This window comes from Sitophilus oryzae, unplaced genomic scaffold, assembly GCF_002938485.1.
Source record: "Sitophilus oryzae breed Bouriz unplaced genomic scaffold, Soryzae_2.0 scaffold_499_pilon_pilon, whole genome shotgun sequence".
Classification (NCBI taxonomy): domain Eukaryota; kingdom Metazoa; phylum Arthropoda; class Insecta; order Coleoptera; family Curculionidae; genus Sitophilus; species Sitophilus oryzae.
In genome coordinates this window covers 1,369,069-1,391,641 of record NW_022147083.1, presented here as the reverse complement: position 1 = coordinate 1,391,641, position 22,573 = coordinate 1,369,069, and the positions used below count along the sequence as shown (strand labels likewise).

The following is a 22,573-nucleotide window of genomic DNA, read 5'->3' as shown; positions in this document are numbered from 1 at the left end:
CTGTATTACCCGTTTTAAAGTATAACGACATTTTTTTTGAAAAACTAGTCAAATAAAAACTTCTATTTTTAAACATAAAATTTATTAATATTAGATTTACAAAATTTATAATTTTATATAAAATATATAACTTTTGACTTTTTGTAGTAGGTACGTGTGTACTAATTGTAAAAATATTTTATGCAAACATAAATATTATTTTCTCTATTTGTAACTTGTACGAAGTGATCAACAATTATTATTGAAATAGTTGACCGTTCAGATTTTACTCGCTTAGTTCGAAATAAAATTAAAAAGCATTTATATTTTATCAAACAGTATTCCTTAACGCGCTATGCAAGCCGACCCTGTAAAAAATCTCAACCGCCTACCACAACGGCTCTATGGCTAGCCGGCCAATCAGGGTAGATTTCGCCGCTGGCTCTCGCCTGACACGTGCTGATCACGCACTGTGCATTTGTTTATACTGGTGCATTTTGAATTTGAATACAGTTTAGGAGCTACAGATATTAACCCTAACCCAGGCGCGTGCGGTCCATGGAAGCGGGGGAGGTTAGGTTACGTTGAGCCAAGGTTGAGACTCTATGGTTGAGACCAAGCTTTTTAATTAATAATTCATAGCAAGTAATATGAATCTAGGTAGTGGTTTATATGTGATCTGTTAAACATATTTTTCGACTTTTTTTATTAACTTTATCGAATCCAATGACTAAAGAATACAAGGACATGTAACGGCCATATACGGGCTGCAGCAAAATTTGTGACCTTTAGACGCCATTTTTTTGGACATAACGAATGAATCATCAGCTGCGGTCATCAGCGAAAATTTTAGCGATTTTTAATAGTTGGTTGTGTGTAGTGAACTTTGTATAAACTTTATTACAATGGGAATTTGTTCAACTTTCAAGTGTAAAAGGCGCAATGGTAGGAATGAGCCAGGAGTTACGTTTTATAGGGAAATAAACAGTCCACTACACCTTTTTAGCGTTTTTTTTATTGAATTCGATAATTACTTTTCTGATATATGTATTTGATATGTGCTATACGTCGATACTAATTTTGTACCTTTCGTTAAAGTTTTAATACGTTTTAATACGTTTCGGACCAGGGTTCGGAAAACTACATGTTACTTTTAAAAACTACATAAACTACATTACATGTAGTTAATGTAGTTTATGTAGAGGGTGTAGTTTATGTAACCTATGTATGTAACTTTCAAATATCAAAGGTTTGAGATGAGGTTATAATAAGTTGAAGCTTTAAAAACACATAATGAATTTAAGAAAACAGAAGAAATATGGCTTTAAATATAATATTTACATCATATTATCTCTATTACACCTCATAGAAAGGAAAATTATTCATAATATCACTACATAGTTTATTAACGTAGTTTTCATGTAGTTAATGAACGGGAAAAGACGTAGTTTTTGAAGAAAAACTACACGTAGTTAATCAGGTAAATTACGTACTGCACAGGACACACCAGAGGCGTAGTGAAAACATTTACCAAAAATATAAATATCGCTTCAAGCGGCTATGTTAAGAAATATATGTGCCACGGCACTGTTTGGAATAATGGTCACAGTTTGGTCTCGGTTGCTATTTGTCCTTGTATTATTTAGTCATTGATCGAATCGATTCCCCTTGTATAAATTTCACCGCACGCCACTGCCCTAACCCGACGCACTTTTGCCATACCCTGTATAACATTATTTGTATCACAGCTTACTTGTATCCTTGTTTATATCTTGTATTAAAAATTGTTATTTGTTTATTGAATAATTCCATAATTTCAAGACATCGATGTTTTGCGTCGATATCCCATCACTATCACTAGTCTGAAACATCTCGCTCTTTGGTGTTGCGCTTGCGCATGCCATGCACCATGCATTTTCAGTTGTATTTTACATATACGTATTACTTTTTACAAATATACTCAGGGTTCCCTATTTAACCCCGTGTGCAATTTCTGTGCCGTAAGAAAAAGACAACATAACCCAGCTCCATATTAAAACTGCATAAGTCTATTTCACCCGGATATGGATTGAACTGCGATTGCGCCAAACTCCGATTGATTGTTGTTTTAGTTCTGTTTGTATTACTTTTTATTTGTGCGCGTAAAAGAGTGATTTTGTTTAGTTTATTGTTTCCAACTATTTTTTTATATTTTTCCAACTCCATGATAATGTGTTATAAATAATAAAAATATAAATCAAATTGAAGGTTAGGGGAAATGTCAGTCAACCACTTCCCTTTAAAAACATCGACCAATGAAAACTTCTTCAGGTGAGGCATGCTCAGTTAAATGAATATCCGGGTGAAATAGACTTATGCAGAATTCCATATTGTTCTTTCACTGTTTGGGCTTCACTTTTTGGAGATTAGGCTGAGTATATTTGTAAAAAGTAATAGGTATATGGTATTTTATACCTCAGAAGAGATGTTTTCAACCAATGACCTCTAAATAAAGTAGACCCGGCATTTCATTCATAAAAAGAAAAAGATCAGAATCAGACATTCGTTTCTTGTTCTATGCGAGTGGGAACAAGACGGGCTGATCACAGTCATGAAGGATTCCCGAGAGAATGGCAACGCTGTTCAGAGATCTTGAGAATGTGTGCCAGTGGCGTAGTTACTTTGATTGTAATATATAATTTAATATTATATTCTCGTAAATATGATTTTTGGATACGATATATTGTTGTGCTAGATGGCTCTTCAAATTTTGAAAATGACTACTTCTATACTCCAATCACTTCTATACGAAAATAACTAATTGAAATTATAATATGCACATTTCCACAGTAATGTCTGTAAATTGCTCCAGTAGTAATATAATCCATCAAGCGTTCAATGAATACGAGCCGAAGACGACTTTTATAAAACATTTATGTGAATTAATGGTATTATTTTGATTGAAGCAACGGTGAAAAATGAGAATATTTTAAAACTGTCGTGACGAATTGCAATTTAATATTAGGTATAAAAATATTACTATTTATAACAACAATAATAAAGATCGTTGTTAAACAAAAGAAAATTTCTAAAATATTTACTTATTTCTGGATCAGTTTCTTCGCGGATAATCGGGACCTTGTACTGAATAAATAATTAACTAGTCAATAAACCATATCAAACAAAGACGCATTCATCTTTTAAACCATATAATTTTTTTTAGTCTTAATAAACAAAACAAAAAATACATTTCTCTATTACAAAAATTATACAATCAAAAAAAAACGGCGTCAAAAATGACAATCGGTGATAATTTTGGCAAGGTGATATGTCATGACCCCTACTCTTGTTTATTTTTTAATGACACTTACTGGCAGTAGTACGCCTTAAGGTTGTATTTGATTTTTAAATGGTGTAATATAAATTCGAAATTTTTTTTTTGGATGTCGATTTGTGTTTCTGGAAACGTTCTATCCTTTTATAATTTGTCTATAATCAGTATTAGTTTTTGACAAGTTTTATGTCAATTTTTAATAAATGACATCTAGAAATAGACCTCGCCAAAATTATATTCGATTGTTATTCCCAGCAGTCTTTGACGCCGTTTTTTTTTCGATCATACGGTATTTAATATGTAATATCCATTATATAAATCTATTTTGCTTTTACACTTAAAAAATCATCTTTAATTAAAAATCCTAATAACCATCAGTATGATCGAAAAAAAAGGCGTCCAGTTGGCTTAGAAATGAACTTCGATGACATTCCCCATACACGCCGTTTTTTTTTCGATCATATGGTATATCACTATTGAACATTTTTCGTAATTGTGACATCTTTAATTTTTTTATATATTTTTTCAACAAATTAATTAGGTATTCGCATTTGTATACTTGGTTTTGATAATATTTAAATATTATGATCAAGATATTCAATAAAATCAAACGTGACGAAACTAACTTAATGTAATGGTTCATTACTATAATACCGAATAACGGTACATTCCAAAACTGTGTGATTTACTAATATTTCCAAAGATTTTTTCCTATTTTACCTTTCGGCACCGCACTGATGTAACATAGCCTTACTCACTTTCGAAATCAAACTTCTAGGTTTAAATCGTCTCTATTTTTGCAAATTAAGCAAGTTCGCACCATTGTCTTATTGTTTCTGAATAAAATCACTAAAAATAATACCACAAAACACTAAAATATCTGGAAATCACCTCATAAAATATTTCGAAAAACCACAACACATTGGCAACGCCGTAAAGCAATTTATGAACGAATTTGAACTGGATGTTTTGTTGGCTGCCTGAATTTAGGAGTAAAGATAGTAAAATGCGTACGTTTTCAGTATCAGCTGGCGTTGCGACGTTGTCGATTGTTTTATGTTAAATTTCTTAAAATCTAAAAATTATAATTACAGAAGATTTAAATAACGGCTAATGCTGATTGGGAGTAGTTTGTGATACTAGGCTACCTTTAACTATTATCGGTTTAAAGTATTATTCTACGTACGTAATCTATATTTGGAATTCCTGGTTTACAATGTGAGTTAGCTATCCCCGTACGTATACGTAGGTAAGATTTCCTTTTAAATGCGGTCGAAATGGAAATTTGGCATACATGCAATTTTCTAAGGCAATGATGGATTTCGCCAAAATGTAAGTCGCCGGGTCTAATTTATTTCGATGTCATTGTTTTCAACCCAAAAACAAAATATATTTGAACTCAAAAAAATTAAATTTAAAAATATTCATCTCACTTCGAATAGTTTTAAATAATATAGCTACCTATTTTTATAATATTATAGTTATTCTGAAAATTATAAATTATTATAAATTTTATGGTTGGTAAATATGGTGGGCCAAATCATGGCCAAATAACTCAGATATGAAATTTATTTTACCAGAGATAATGCCAGAGATATACAGGATGTCCCAATATTCCGTAGATATAGAACTACTAAAATAAGTTCATTGAATACAATTTACCTCTGTATAAAGGTGCTTTGTTGGTATACCCGCTTTGTTTATCCGGGCATCAAAGTTTAAAAAAATAAACATATTATATATTTAAGAATTTTTTTCTCATCCTGTATATACTTTTTTGACGAACTGTGTATCACAGATAACACATAATTATGATTATGTGTTATCTGTGTGTGTATACTAAAAAATTTAACTAATTAATTTGCATCGATACACGCCCAAAAATCTTTTAAATTGGAATAAGCCAAAAAAGCTCGATTTTGGACGAGAAAATGTTTGAAAATTTTCGAAACAAAGTTTAAATGGAGCCATTATAGGGATCCACTAGCTCTATCCGTATAGGCCTGACTGGTCGTTTAGCTACCTAGGTACTTATTACTGTTAGCGGGATTCTTGCATTTTTTGATTTTGGCAAAATTTTAACTTTAAATCGTTTTCTACAAAAATTTTGGCATACAAGTATATTATAAAGATAATATGTTTATTAACAAGCCATTAACAAAAAGTAAACTTTTATTTTCGAGACAAATACGTACAAAAATCATAAAATATCGTTTTACTTTGGTGACATCATATGTAAAGGATCCTTATTATATCGTGCAAAGATTTCTTTTTTGAAACTGTCGAATTGCTTTCTGTTCTGGTTGTTTTGGTGTTCTCTCCAAGGGGGACGCGTCCTTTTTACTTGAAGACCCCAATGGCACGTAAAAATCGGCGAGAGTACGAAGAATTCGTAGCCTGCTACATACATCTCGTAAACCTAGAAGTAGACTTTGCTTAGATAACTTAATTAACTAATAAAAAAAATAGCTTTTGTCAGCTGATTTACTGTTTTGCTATTATTTTTTATACAAAATATGTAAATTCTCAAAATGTGTAGATCAAGGCGATTGTGGTACAGCTGTGTAATCATTGAAGCAAATGTGTAGCAAAGTACACAATGGGCTCTTTCACTATATTTAAGAATTAGCAAAATTGAATAAAGCAGTTAATTCTAGAATTTTCTGCTATCTCACTTTCGAAAAATTTGAAGTCGTTCTTAAGAAAATAAATAAAAACAAAAAAGCCCAGAATAAAAATCCGCACTTTATTTTTAATACGTCACACCTGGCATGTTGAAAAGCGGCAACAGGGCCGCGGCCGGGCCACCATGCTGGCCCATCACCACCTCCACACAAGGCCATTCAACCTTTTCCAATATGGCGGAGATAGAAGTGCTTTATTTGGCGCGTATTTTAAAACATGTTTTATTTCCAAATAGACATTTTTCACACAAATGTCGGTTTAGATTATGTAATATTTCACTAATTTTTTAATATACAGGGAGTCTAAAGTTCTCCACATAAGTATGGAATTTTTTGTATTATTACTTTTATCCTTGTATATGAATTTTTAAAGTAGCTCAACCTAAGACGTTTATGGATGTAAAGCACCAGATGGCGGGGCGTATTTCACAGTCTTTTACTACAGAAAAATATTTTTTGTTACTCTAAATTTTGAAGCGACCAATAAAAACAGAGAAAATAAAAATCGATAATTTTCGGACTGTGCCAATTGGTTACTAATCAACCAGATACTTTTTGTCTATTAGATATGCTATAAAAGCTGGTAATTATACAATTCGACCATTGTAAATACCCGACAAATTTCGCAAGGCCGACGAGGCCGATGCTTTTCACTGATAAGAAAAAAAAAATTTTGTTTAGATAATTTTCGAGATATTTTTTCTTTCTGAATGCACATTTTTAAAGTATTTTATATTCTTTGTCCGCTTGATCTATTATACTGGTTGCGCGTATCGAGGTTCTGTTTCTTCTAGTTTTAAAAAATGTTATTTCTTTGTAGTTGTAGTGGTTGTAGTGTAAAATTAGATTAATTTTATTAAGTTTAATTATAATGTTTAGTGTAGAATACCAGAAATAGTTTAGTAGTGTTTTTATAGTTTATTATTTTGCAGTTAAGTAGTAGGTGAAAGGATAATTTGGTTATTTTTTCTTTTTGTTTGATTAATTAGTAAGTTTGATAATTTTTTCAGTGTAGAAGTGGTTGAAGTAGTGAAGAAGTAGTTGTGTAGTGTTTTTATAGGGGATTATATTAGTTTATTTTGTAGATGAGTAGTAGGTGAAGGTATTTGGGTACTTTTTCTTTTTGTTTTTCTTCTAATTGTAGTAATTCTATTAAGTATTGTGATAGGTACACTATATCTCTTCCTTCAACTTCGTTGAAAAGTGCGTTATCATATAATTTTGGTTTTGGTAGTAGAATATACGAAGAAAAAATCTGATCAAATTTATTTTAAATTAAATTAATAGAGTTTTATTAATCAAATTAATCTAGTCAAATAATAATAATAGTTAGTTTCTAAATACTAAACAGGGTGAGTTTCCTACGATGTTCTCTATGGGTATCTCGGAAACTACTGGAGACTGGAGATAGAGAGTCGGTTAAATGGGGAAAGAATTGCAGTTTTGTGGGGTCATAAATATGCGCCTTTCGGATTTTTCGGAGAAATTCAAGGCTTACTAGATATTTCGAAAAAAAAAATTTTGACTATTTTAAAACTTTCTCTCTAATTCCATTATAATCTACCGTATGATCGAATAAAAACTGCGTCAACGATGGCCATGAAATGAAAATCGCTGTCATTTTATACCTATGTAAAATTATATGGGAAATATCATCGATCGTCATTTCATAGCCATAGCTGAAGCCGTTTTTATTCGATCATACGGTATTTTAGACAAAAACTTTTCAGATAAAAGTTGTAGATAATCACATACCTAATGAGTTTGTGTTTTCTGTTTTTTTCTAAAGCCTGTCATTTTTTTGACATATGACACAAACATTATGTTTTTAAATGGAAACCATAGTTGGCCATGACTTCATAAAAGCGCCATTTTTAAGCTTTTCAGCGATATAGGTATAATATGTTTTTTCGAAAAATTACAAGTTATAGCCAATTCTTTTCTTTCTTGGCTAATTTCCATACCAATAATACCATGCCAATTAGTTGGCATCAAAAATGTAAAAAGTTTCATGTTTTCAAAAAAATATCATAAAATTCGTAAAGCACTCAATTTAGAATAAAATAATCTAAGAATGAAATGATTCTTTTATAAACCTGCATTAAATCAAATTAAAATAGGTATGTAACTATTTTTTAAATATTAATTAACAGCAATTAGCATTATCATAAATTATAAATAATGTACCAACATATCGAAATAATAATTTCTTTGTTAATACGGTTTAGAATTCTTAAAATAACAGGTAAAAATAATCCACAATTTACAATAAAATAAAAGTTTCGTTTAAATTTCTTAATCAGCTGATCACTATTAAAGTTCGCAGAAACCCTGGGCTATGTTATTACATTACTCTGAGGAAAATAACGAAAATAATCGATATTTTTGACTCCGCCCCGAAAGGTTCACGATTTGTCCTCCAGTTGGCAGCACATTTTGTCTAGTCGGTTGGGCAACTTAAAGAATATATAAACAAGGCTTTTATGAAAACATCAGTTAGTTAATTTTTATAAAAAGGTCTGCTTTCTCAGAAAATAGGTAGTGTTAAAATATTCAAACTTGAAGTAGCATATATAGGGTGTTCAAAATCATCGGAAAAAGAAATAACCAGAAATATATGACAGAAAAAGTAATATAAACTAAATATTCAATTGCAAACGCTTACCTACCATAGTTTAGAATTTACTGAACGTTTGATAAATATATACTATTATGGATAGTATAGGAAGTTACTTGTCTTAGTAAAAGCCTTGGTAAATGCTCTTCGAATTATAATCTGCACTGACTTGGGTCAAAAAATATGGAATGTTTTTCTATATTTTGCAGCATTACACAAATGGGAATAAATTTAAACTATAATAGGTGAGGATAAATAAAAAAATATAATATGTGTTTCAAGATTTTATATAGAAAAAAAAACTAAATACATTTTTGGGGGTTCGTAAGTAAAGCTTGCGCTTAGCTTAGTTTTCTTTACTCTTTCTCTTTACATAGGGCATTGTCTTTGTGGTAAAGACGAATAAAATATTTGATATTCTGAACAAGATGGATTTAATAATAAATTCTGACGTATGTGAGGGGCAATTGTGACCTAAAAAAAGACTTACATCTAGGCCATTTATATTTTCAAATGTCAATGTTGTCAATATCTTTCTGTGATCTTTTTCATGTAAAAAGCTTGATTCTTCTTCCAATATTTTACTTATAGTGAGGTAAGTGTAAGCAGTAGCCATAACTACATCCTCACTAGGGTCACAGAGGCTTTGGCTTTTAGCCTTTTTGAGGCATATTTAATGCACTTCTTACTCGAGAACTACTAGTAGGAGTGCAATTATCTCTTTTAATAGCTGTCAGCCATTTTTTATAAAGCTCGTCATTTTTGGGGAATATAAAAGCAGAAACCTTGGGAGTCCCTCTATAATTCCCGTGACAATTTAGAACAGAGCATGTAAAAGGCATGCTACAATAAAATGTTAACCCTTTAATACCTTCTTCTTCTTCTTCGTTGTCTCTTCATGTCTGAAGAATCGTGACATTATGGCTATGTTCTTTAATACCTATCTTTTGATTATTGTAAGTAACCATTATAAAGTACTATGCAGACTGGCGGCGAAGGCTTTTTACTCATTTAGGTGTAATATCTTGATAAATACTTCTAGTTCTTACCTTAAAATAATTTATAATAGAGGAGTACGACAAGCACAAAAGTTTGAAGTTCTCTATGTGGAATGTCTATTTGGATTTTTATTAAACTGTGTGTTATTTTATCACAATTTTCTGATCACACCATGCACTGAACACTAAGAACTAAACAAACGTGTTGCAGAAGCACAACAAACTAGAGATAATTAATTATTTCTGGTATGCAATCGGAACAAGAAACCTCTAACGGTTTTTCAGGTTAAAGGTAAACAATTTAATAATGCGCTGCCTTCGCCGCCATATTTGCCTTGCCCATATCATGTTGATTGGCCTTGAGTTGAGGTAGTGCTGGTCAAATCAAATCGCAATGTTGCCAGTTGTTGGCTGGCGCACGAGTACGGCTCTTCATTGTGATTGGGTGTATTTTTCATACGTCATCAATTGGCGCTTTAAAATTATTTCAAATTAAAGCAATTTTGAGGGCCTATAAAAAAATTATTCAATGTCGTGAAACTATTTTTTTTGGATAAATATACTGAAAATAGTCTTCTATTTCAGATTTTGTCCTTGAATTGGGTATTTAATTTTTTGTGAAAGAGCCCATTGTGTAGCTTGTGGCAACCCTGATCTACATGGATTTGACTAAGCATTAAAATACAAATTTACCGATTTTTCAATTTACCGGTATTAGTAGGATGAAGAAAAACTTTTTTATTATTGACATTTTGAAGAAAAATGCATTTTTCATTAAAATTTTTGCTTGTTCTAAATTGGTTAATTCCGTTTATACTTTTCCAAATTTCCATACCGTTTTAGAGAAAAGTAAAAAAAAACATGAAAATATGGAAGAAAATTTTTCCTGGAAGTCCTAAAAATCAAACACGTTTCTATGGTCGTCCCTTTTCATTCTTTTATAGATGGTTTTTATTAACTGGTGTGTACCCGCGACTTCGTTCGCGTCGAATTAATCATTTGTAGTGATGATAAAGCAAAGCAAAAATTCCATTAACATATACAAACTGGATAAAATTTTCTCACATTTATGTCAGCATGAGAAAAAACAATCGAGAAACCCCTCCTTATCGAACCTCACAGTCAATCCCACAGTCAATCCGTTTGCTAAAAATCAGCTTTAAACGTCAAGAGTTTAAGCAGAACCGTGATTACTCAATGGTCATATTTTATGAAACACCCTGTATACATTTTTAAAAAATCTAAAAATATGTAAAACAACAAAATAAAATATACGTGTTTGAGTTTTTCCGAAAAGCTCACCGGTTTTTAAATAAAAAATATTCCTATATTTGAGTGGTGGTTCACCCCCTTAGAATTCGAGTTTTGAAAAATCGTTTCTTATCGAACCTCTACACCCTAAAGTTAATCCGTTTTCCAAAAATCAGCTTTTTACGTCAAGCGCTTGATCGTAATTTCGAAACACGCTGTATACATTTTTAAAAAATCTTAAAATATGTAAAAAACAAAATAAAATATACGTGTTTAAGTGTTTTTTCGGAAACTTGACCGTTTTTTAAATAAAAAATATTGTAATATTTGAGGGTTGGTTTCACCCCCTTGGAACTGGAATTTCCCTTCTTATCGAACCTCTACACCCTAGAATCAACCTGTATGCCAAAATTGAGCTTCTTACGTTGAGTGGTTTGAGCAGGATCGTGATTAATCAGTGAGTCAGGAGTCAGTCACTTAAGGATTTTATATAATAGTAGACTTTGACTAACGTCATATTTTTTGCTGCTGTTAAAGTGTCACAATTTCCGATAACAACTATTATCTCTGCTATTATTACTCTTTCCGTAGCATTGAACTAAATAAATTTTGTTCTTCTATATCATTTTAAAACAGCAAAAATAGAAACGTTTTTCCCCCGAAGGGTTAAAAACGAATATTTTAGGTCTTGCCTAGGCTTGACCCTTGTGTGAGATTACCCTTTTAACCCTACCTCGGAATATTCATCCTAAACCTACCCTTTGCCCCTCCCTTGTCGTCTAGTACGGTTGGCAGCGCGCATCTCTCACTTCCCCCTCCACAGCTCTCCGACATCTCACGGCTCCCAGCCGCGCGCCAGCCGTTGTGTGACATCAGTACACTTCCAACAAGGTAAGTCGTCAAGCACTTAATGGGGTCAAGCCTAGGCAAGACCTAAAATATTCGTTTTTAACCCTTCGGGGGAAAAACGTTTCTATTTTAGGGTCTGTGCCGTCGGCTTGACCCTTGTGAGAAGTGTTTGGATTCTGACGACAGATTGGTTATAATAGCGTACTGTGAATGGTCAAAAGAAAAATAAGTTGAGACAGTAAATTGTACTTAAGTCTGTATTTTCTCCTTAATGTAGTAACAGTAATAAAACTTATTAGCAAAGTTAACAAATCTCAAAACTCTTATAAAACGAAACGAAAACCTTGGGTTGCTTCTTAAATATCACCTTCAGCTCCGAATAAAGTAACTTAAACTCGAGCAATTCACTACAAATAATACAACATAAACAAACTCTGTTATCATATGGATTATGATCCATGGTGGTATATCCATCGTCAGTATATCTTCAAACCTGGTTTTGAAGTCATCATGCAAATAGTGTTTAAATGTTGACTGTAGGTCCAATATCCTCATCAATGGATTCTACCTGCACAAAGTTTGGAAATTGAGGTTATTATCCTGCCTAGCTGATGCCACTGCCGATCGAAGATGCTTCCGGGTGAAAAAATTTATACCGGCGGATGTCAAAAGCCGACTGAACCCATCCCGCGATTATCGCCCTGGATGCAGGGCCCACCTTACCTCTGGAAGATATAAACAAGTTTTTTTCAATTCAGGCTGTTAGCTTGTCGACTGAACGGTTAAAATTTGCAGCATTTTTTGATCCAGTGAACCTGATCTAAATACGCAATTCTCATGCTTGAGCAATTCCATCAAGATTGTCTATTTAAATCTGGAACTCTACTGTTTTGGAACCAATACTGGGCCAGAAACTAACAGAGTTAAAATCATCTAGTGATGCACCTTTCGCCAATCTCCAGTACTTCAGTATGGGTCAGTCGTTGGAAGACTTCAGATGCCAAGTCGCAGGATTGAGCAGCTAGCCTCGTATTCACCTGGAACAAACTAGAGTCTACTATATTCTCCTTTCTTTATTACAAACTGAAAAGATTGGTTCAACCTGTCACATAAATGTTTTGCTAGTCGAAGGTGTCGGTGGATATACGCAATGAATAGCTTTAAGTCCTGTTGTACTAATGTGAGATGAAGAATTCATTTTGCACACCCAATGATATCGCCCGACAATTGCAGGAGCCCGTATTTTGCAAGCCTCTGAAATATATTTGCGTAAATGGGATCAGAGGTTTCCGTGACTGAGCTTACTCAATAGATGGTGATATTGATTCGGATTTAGTGAAGGGTCTGCAAAGCGCTCGACATAGCAATTCTTCGTGAATTTCTTCCTCAATATAAATTGGACACTTTGGCAATAGTAGTATGTATTACTGGGTAACGCTGAGTTCAGTTGTATAGGACCCTGGGTTTTTGCAGGATGATTGAACAACCAGGCTTAGGTCGAAGTCAGAGCTCATGACATGAAAGCATCTGTGTACAGTATTGTTACTTAATGGAATTCTTTTTTTACGTACAAATGGAGATTTGTGCAAACAGTTTTTAAAAACCTCTTCAACAGCGGGTAAAATTAATTGTTCTCCGATAGTGTGCGTTTTTCCAGATTTTTGCTATAAGTAATGAGATATTGTGCAAGATGCCCGCAAGCCATCATCGTTACTTTGAGATGTCTGAATTGAACATACTGTGCATGGTGCCCACCTCTTTCCATATTTTTCTTATCTGAATGGTTTGAAAGATCGCCATCAATTCTTTACGTATTATATGCCAACTCAATTCCTTTTGACGATCAATGAGCTTTCAGGGTTTCCTAGAGTATTTGGGCTCCAAAACTTGGTTTGAATAATCGGCACATGGGCAATTGTTTGTCATTCTGATGGAAAAATACCATATTTCAAATTGTGGAGATGACTCAGCCGACATTTTTTCTTTGCTAAAGCCATGTTTCGTGTCAGTTACCTTACCTGTAAAAAAATGTTTTAGTAAATCAAGTTTTTTCTGAATATAGGTATCACACCGCAGCCTTTGTCAGCACGCGGAAATAGAATTACGGCTTGTAAAGGACCAACTAATAAACCGCTGAGACAAAATACAGACGTTTTCACAAACGGTATCAATTTTAAAGTACATAATTTACCACTAATTTTTAATAGTATAAATAAAAATTGGTGTACTCAGTATCGAATACTGATCATATTTGTGTAGGAAAAAAATAAAAGTCTAGCTTTACCAAATAATCCATGGTTGAAGAAACTAACATTTTATTAAATCAATGATTTAACAGACGCTCCGTTCTTTGCGTATTTTTGACTGCGGTTGAGTTGTTTTAAATTGAAAACTGGCATCGAAGTCAAGCCGTCGCTCTTCCCGTCGCCCGCGCACCGCTCGCTCTTTCCGAAAAGGAATAGTTTTTGATAAAATAGTTACTTCAAAACCAATTTAAAATGATTATGAAATTACTGTTTTATAAAATTAGTAGTTTATTTGCAAGAAAAATTACAAAATTAATTGCTCTGCAATATTGCTTATTCGGCCTTTTTAGAGAGGCAGTGTTTCTCTCGTGAAAAAAAACAATTGAATAAAACGTGCTGTGTTTGTCTTCAAATCGAAAAGAGGACAATTAAAATATCTGTAAGTTACTAAGTTACCTATCTATACAGGCCGTTGTGATCAACCGACTAGTACTAATACTTTTGGGAGCCCCAGCCTTTTCCCCATTTCTGTAAGCAAAATTTGATAGTTGGCCCCTCGAAACCTTTGATCTCTGAGTCATTGATTTTTAAATTTATTTTTCCTGATGCCTCGGACTTAATACTCATCCCGGGGCGAAAAATTAGCTTCTCTGCGAGTTTTGCCTCTGATAGTCTTCCTGAACCCATAGCCGAAGACGTTTTCTGGGTGTACTTGCCTTTGGCATGAAGAGCTTCCTTTTAGTGGTGATCAAGTTCTGTGCCATGAGACAAGCGGGTCGCATTGTCGGGCGAGTGATAGCGCTTTGCAAGTCTGTACACGAAATTGGGCTGATTACGCATGAGTTCAGTAAGTAACTGGTCAGTAACAGGTGTGTGCCGGATTAAAAGGGATTGCTTAGAGTAGTGTGACAAAACAATCCGAACGTAGGCCCTTATAAAAGCTTTATGCTTACATTCGATGATTTTTACTATCTGAAAGCAGATAAATTTTCGTGGACCCCCATTAACATCTTATGGACCCCCATTTTTTGTTCACGCCTACGTAGACCCCCAGCAAGTCTCCCGTGGACCCCTGGGGGTCCACCTGGACCACTTTGGGAATCACTGCTCTACACCCTAGAATCAACCTGTATGCCAAAATTGAGCTTCTTACGTTGAGTGGTTTGAGTAGGATCGTGATTAATCAGTGAGTCAGGAGTCAGTCACTTAAGGATTTTATATAATAGTAGACTTTGACTAATGTCATATTTTTTGCTGCTGTTAAAGTGTCACAATTTCCGATAACAACTATTATCTCTGCTATTATTACTCTTTCCGTAGCATTGAACTAAATAAATTTTGTTCTTCTATATCATTTTAAAACAGCAAAAATATGAATGAAATTTAAAAATTCAACCATATTTTCATGTTTTTTAATTTTTCTCTAAAACGCCTAAAACAATATGGAAATTTGGAAAAGTATAAACGGGATTAACCATTTTATATTATAGAAGAAGCAAAAACTTTATGAAGAATGCATTTTTGCCCAAATGTCAATAATAAAGGAGTTTGTCCTCTTGTAAAGACAACCGGGTACTATAATTTAGAATAAAAAAATATTGTAATAAATCTATTGCAATCCTAAAAAAAAATCGAAATAAAGGCTTCGACCTCTATTATTTCGTGAGTTCTGGCAAATTTGGCTTCTGGTTTCTAACCTAGTATACAGGGTGTCTCTTAAAAGTGGCTCACCCCTATAACTTTATTAATTTTTCAGATAAAAAAACGATCGAGGGTTGTCTCACTATTTTCTGTGGTGTATTTTCTCAATTAGTGGTAACTCACTATTGGAATTATCTGTACATTTTCTTGGCAGTCGCTGGCAGCCATTGGCAGTCTTATGGCAGTCACCTATAATAATTACATGGCAGTCAGAGGCAGTCTTCTTCATAGTCATTGGCAGTCGCTTAGCAGTGGAAGGATATTTTGGCAGTACGTGTACATTTTTTGACGGAGTGAGACACCCCTCGAAAACGATATATTTGGTATGTTAATATATACAGGATGTCCCAGAAATAAGTGCAAGTATTTTAAGGGGTGGTAGATCTCGATAAAAGAAACATATTTTCTCTTTATTGTTTTTAAAATAAGTCCAAAATAACGGAGTTTTTTTACTTTGAGAATTTCCAAAAAAAAATATTTTTTGCTAAAATTTTGAGAACCACTGGATATTTTCTGGATTTTTTTCATGTAAATTGATTTAGAAAAAAAATAAATAGAAATTATGTTTTTTAAATAAAAACTAAAAAAATTTCAAAATTTTTTTCAAAAAATTCCGAATTTTCAATTTTTTTTTGGCGAAAAAAAACTTCATAGGCGTGTTTCTATGGTTGAACTATACTACCAGTAAAAATACTTATTTCTGGGACAGGCACTTATTTCTGGGACACCCTGTATAATTATATACAAGGTATTACTTTTAAATACCGTGTATGATCGAATAAAAACGGCGTCAGTGATGGCTATGAAATGAAGATCGCTGTCATTTTATACGTAAAATTATATGGGAAATGTCATCGATCGTCATTCCATAGCCATCGCTCATCGCTGACGTCGTATTTAATCGATCATACGGTATTTTTATACCATTTGGGACATTAAAAATTGTTTAAAATAGTATATAGTTTTATTAGGAGTAAAAATGACACTTTTTTTGGTTGACACAGCCGAGGCACAAAATGTCAAGGAAGTTCTATTCGGAGTAAAAATGACTTTTTGTGTCTCACCTGTATGTCAAACGTACAGCCTCGACACAAAAAGTATCATTTTTACTCCTAATAAAACAATATACTGGGTGGCCCATCGAAAACGTTCCGCAAGGCATAACGGCCAGGGTAATTTTTTTTTCAGAAAATCCAAAAACACGTCAATTTTGTTTGTGAGTGGGACAACTTTTGCCTCAAAAATGATTGCAAAATCTTCAACCCTCTAAGCGGGGGTGTCATCCCCCAACTTTTTTCAAATGGGAAGGGGGGTCAAGTGGCATCGCAATGAAAAGAGCTTTCTATTCTCTATATTCCCCCGCTTCGTTTTTGATAAGAAAAAAAAGCAAATTGGTCGAAGGAATTTATCCTTATCATTTACTCTGATAAATGTTTAAATAAACTTTTCAAATTTCAATCCTTCTAATTTTCTCAATGACTTGATCGATTTTCAAAAACGAAGCGGGGAAATATAGAGAATAGAAAGCTCTTTTCATTGCGGCGCCACTTGACTGCCCTTCCCATTTGAGAAAAGTTGGGGGATGACACCCCCGCTTAGAGGGTTGAAGATTTTGCAATCATTTTTGGGGCAAAAGTTGTCCCTCTCACAAACAAAATTGACGTGTTTTTGGTTTGTTTGAAAAAAAAATATCCTGGCCGTTATGTCTTGCGGAACGTTTTCGATGGGCCACCCTGTACAATTTTCCTCTTGTACAGACAATCCGGGGACATAATTAAGAGTAAATATTGTATAAATTTAATGCAATCGTAATAAAAATTCGAAATAAAGGCTTTGACCTCTAATATCTTCTGTATTCTGGCAAATTTGGTCTCTGGTTTCTAACCTAAACCTAGTATACCGGGTGTCCCTTAAAAGTGGCTCACCCCTATCACTTTATTAATTTTTCAGATAAAAACGAGGTTTGGTATGTTAGTATATGGCATCAATCTTTTAGCTGGCCAGGGCACGAAAAACATTAGACGATCAAATATATTTTTCCAATGCTCCTGATTAAGAAATTGTGCTTTTAACACAGGCTAGGTACTCTAGATTGAAATTTAAATTACATTTTTTTAAGCGGAAATTTCAAAAGTTGACATGTGATATTTCATTCTATTCAGTAACTAAATAACACAGTAAAATACCAACATACAAAATGTGTTTTTTTTTTCCTAAAAAAATAAAAAAGGTATATTAATTTGAATTTTCTGCTTTTTTTGAATGCCGTCTGTCGATATCTTCTCTGATAGTACTTTAATTTAACACTCACTTGACTATTTCTGGTGTACCCATAGCCTACAAATCTTTCGTCGTGTGGCGGAACTGTATCGATTGCAATATAGAAAGGCTCATAAAGAAATTCAAAATTGGTGACACGATGACTTATTCTAATTTTTTCATCTGGGTCCTTGTAACTTTGCCACCTGAAACGAATAATAACATAGAGTTAAAAGCTCCCCATACCCGGAAAGGCCCGGCCTGCGGGTCCGGCCTTCGGACCCAAACCTAACCTCTGGATGAAATCTTTGCGTTTGTGGGCAAGATCATGCCTTTAGCGGACTAAGCCTGCCAGAGGCCAAGTTCGCAGCAGCAAATATGCAGACAATTGTAAGACAAGGTTAAGACACATCAGTTTGTTAATACCATAATATGGTATTTAAAAAATGATCTCATATACACAATACAGGAATACAGCTATATTACTTGAATATAATGTTTACACATCTTGGTTAAATGTTAGGAAAGACAGATTATTATTTAACGGCCTATTTAGTATATTAATTCTATACATAAAAAATATATTGCCCCATTCTGAAATATAAATATTGGATATTAAAGATAAATATTGGGACAATATTGTTACGTTTTTCGTCGGTTCCGTGTGGATAGAAAGTCACAATTTATTTAAACACTATTTATTTAACACTAATTAACAAAAACAATAACGATAAAAGACTTAAAAAAAAAGTTTACCTTGTAAAGTTGGTAGCGTATTGGTTATAAATAAATACTTTATGGTGAAAAGGCCTGGCTAGGCCCTTGTTGGCCATTCGGATCAAATCAGTCTTATTTGGCGGAAACAATACTCTTTCGTCCAATTCATAAGTTGGCACTACGTAGGCGCACTTGCCATCACATTTCTGGGTGTCTGAAAATAACAAAAATTATATACTGAGATGTGCAAAGTACCAATTTATAGATATTAAGATTAATCGTCTTAAGTAGCCGATGAAATAGCAAGAACATCTTCCATATTGATATCAGTAAAACGTACATTCTTAGAACATAACAAAAAAAGTGGACAAAGAACGCTGTAATAAGTTTTAAGCTTCATTACAAATAGAGTATTGTATAGCTGGATGAAACAGGCTCCAGTATAATATGTGATGTTAATATAAATGTAAATAATCGAGAGACCGTTGACCGTTTTTATTTGTGATTTTCTTTCACGGAGAAAGATTTTGTATCAGAGCTGAGTTAATTCTGGATTCGTGAAATACTTCCCATAAATTTACTATTGACATTGTATCATATGATTTTTGTAGATCGATGAATGTTATATGAACTCCTTGGTTCATTGCAGGTTTCTTCTCGATGATCTGTTTCAATGCAAAGATATTAAATACATGATCTTCCGCCTCTGAAACTATTCTAATCTTCTTCTTCGTATCTTGTGTATTCCTGTTCAATTAGATTCATCAGTATCCTTCCATAGAGCCGACTCATAGTGCTGGTGACCGAAGTTCGCCGGTAGTTATTGGGATCCTTCTTTGAGCACTTTTTCTACATAAAGGAGATATATGCTTTTTTCCACTCTTCAGATACTGGATGGCCATTTAAGCATTGGTTGACTATGTTTGTTAACATTCTAAACAGTTTTTCGCTTTCGGATTTAATGAGTTCCGTATACTTCCTCTGGGCCACATGCTCTTCCATACTTTAGAGACATTATAATCTGTATAATACAGTACACAAATGTCAATATGTTTTAGTATAGGCTTCATGTAGAATGAGGAACAATCTTTTCATTCACTATATGTGATTGTACACTGTGATCTTAATTTTAATTAAATTTTATAATGTTATGAATTCAATGTAGGCAGTGTAATTTTTTTTGTAACTGTAATAAGATAAATGTGTAATTATGCGATTCCATAGTCTCATTGTGTTTTACCAGATTACTGCTTATTCTTGTAATAATGATAATAATAATAAAGCTCTATTGCCTCCAAAAAGGAGGCAATAGAGAAAGAGGGACATATCCTCTATTATAGATACGGGACAACACCGGTATCAGGTCTAAGGAGAGACCAAGTTAAAGAGGTGGAGAAACTGGAGACAGATCCTCCAGCCTTCACCCCACGGGTTCCTCCGCCGGAGGCAAGCTCCTCGACTGTGAAGGGCGGCAGGGTGGCGCACCTCATTCGTCTCGGTTGATTATATGCATATGTGGGGAGGCAATGTGCACAATTTAAAATTATTTTGAAATATACAGGGTGTCTCAGAACTAAGATGCATACCAAAGTTTTATTTTTTCTTATGGAACACCCGGCATTTTATTTAATTTTTGGATTCTTGGGCCAAAAAAAGGCATTTATTATAGGGGTTAAATATGTTTAAATTCTTTAGTTTTTGAGATATTTAAAGATATTTAAATATGCATGCTACAAAAGAATGGATTATTAACACCCTGTACATTACTTTTCAGAATTAATTCTTGTGCTGAGTTTAAAGGTAAAGAAATAAACTTTACTGAAAAATATTACTGCTTGCTTAAATTTATACAGGGGTACCAAAAATTGGTGATCTATTTTAAGGATTTATTTTACATAAAAACTTTGTTATTTCAAATGAAACGCCTTGTATTTTTTTAAATAAATCGAAGCAGATTCAAATGCTCTTTTAAACTATATGGTTTCCTATACCTATCTATCTCAGATAGATAGGTATATATACCCGATTCTAATCTCCTATGCCTCAACCTATCAAAAACTAAAGTTTTGTCATATAAAAGTACTATACAACCTTTTGTACTTAATAACACTACTATTGACGTCGTGGACTCTGTGAAATTCTTAGGACATCTTGTCTTCTTTCTTAAAACGCTCTTTTAAACTATATGGTTTCCTATACCTATCTATCTCAGATAGATAGGTATATAATACTCGATTCTAATCTCCTATGCCTCAACCTATCAAAAACTAAAGTTTTGTCATATAAAAGTACTATACAACCTTTTGTACTTAATAACACTACTATTGACGTCGTGGACTCTGTGAAATTCTTAGGACATCTTGTAGACAACTCGTTAAAATGAGACTTTCACATTGAAGCTCTATCAAAGAAACTAAGCGCTGCCTGTTTTGCGCTAAGATCAGTTTCTAAGGAACTTAACTTCTCAACCTCTAGAATAGCCTATTATGCCCTTTTTGAGTCACATCTTCGTTATGCCCTTCCATTCTGGGGTACTTGCTGCGCAACAAGAATTTGATCGTGTTTTCATACTTCAAAAGAGAGCACTTCGATATTTATTGAGACTGAACAGTAGAACTCACTGCCAGAATTTCTTTAAAAATTTGAAAATACTGACTCTTCCTTCTTTATTCATTTTTGAATCCGTTTGCTTAATCCGCAAGCACATATCTGCTATTCCCGAAAGGCCATCTCATAACTATCCACTTAGAATGCAGAGCACGATCTTTATCTGCCAACCCCGAGCTCAGAACTAGTTAAAGGTTCAATACTGTACAATGCCAAAAAAATGTACAATCATCTGCCTTTGGATATCAAGTCGCTTTCATTCTTTCCCGCATTTCGCAAAGCTCTAAAATCATGCTTACTGGAGAGAGCCCTATATGCTGTAAACGACATTTTTGTTGATGTTTAATTATGAACAATTTTGAATTTTAAAATTTTGATCATCTCACACACTGGTCAAAGGTCAAGTATTTAATATTTTATAACTCTAAAATCATATCTATTTACTGTGTACTGCTAAAATTGTCCATGTATATTCTTTTTGCAATTTTAAAGACTTAAATTTTTTTGAATTGTATTATTTGTATTGTGTATTTTTTGTTGTTTGTATTTTTTTGTGATTTTGTTGTTTGTGAGTGCTTTGTCGATGAAGCTGTTTTGGCTTTTTGCACAATAAAGCGTTTGTTTGTTTATTAATATGTATTTATTATTCTATCAAGAAAAACGAAGAAGTAGTTCTTTGTTTTATTTTACGATAACTTGTAGATATATGAATTTTTTTACAAAAGAGCCATTTACGGCAAATTCAATTTCTTCACTTCTAATGACAGGTTTCTGCCTAATAGGTTTTTTATAAACTACACTACCAATTCTGCGAAATAGGAAAGAGGACAAGTAATTTTTCAAAAGAAAGCTTATCAGGAAGATTCCTATTTGGAATCGCTCTTGAGGCCAAGAAATAATTTTCCTCACAAAACAAAATCACTAGTAACTAGTAACATATCCATTCGCTCCACCAGCAGATTACATATGGCTTTATTTTTCTTCATAAAATAAAGAATACTTACTTATTAAAATATTGTGGGTAAATTTTAGTAAACTGTTTAAATAATAATGTCCATACACTAATGTCGATTTTGAAAATAGTTACTGACTGTCACTAGAAAATTGCCATGGCGATACCAGCCATCTTGATGGCCATTTTATTTAAAAATCGCTATTTATTTAAAATCTGAGATAGATAGGTATAGGAAACCCTAATATAGTTTGAAAGAGCATTTGAATCTGCTTCAATTTATTTAAAAAATACAGGGTGTTGCATTTGAAAGAACAAAGTTTTTATGTAAAATAAATCCGTAAAATATTAGATTTTAGGATAAATAAAACACCAAAACGACCTATTTTGTACTCGATAC

General features: G+C 33.2%; 1 protein-coding gene across 3 annotated transcripts in view; it reads right to left on the bottom strand.

Moving 5' to 3' along the window:
- Positions 1 to 5,446: 5,446 nt before the first annotated feature.
- The window catches only part of LOC115886809 (beta-1,4-glucuronyltransferase 1), a 92,504-nt gene continuing 75,377 nt past the window's right edge, over positions 5,447 to 22,573 (bottom strand). For all 3 annotated transcript variants that reach the window (XM_030906099.1, XM_030906100.1, XM_030906101.1), the window contains exons 6-8: positions 18,654 to 18,828; positions 17,950 to 18,103; positions 5,447 to 5,711 (exon numbers count right to left, since the gene is read on the bottom strand). In XM_030906099.1, the coding sequence (XP_030761959.1) occupies positions 5,508 to 5,711; positions 17,950 to 18,103; positions 18,654 to 18,828 (533 nt within the window). In that variant the 3' untranslated portion in view covers positions 5,447 to 5,507. The remainder of the gene's footprint in view (positions 5,712 to 17,949; positions 18,104 to 18,653; positions 18,829 to 22,573) is intronic.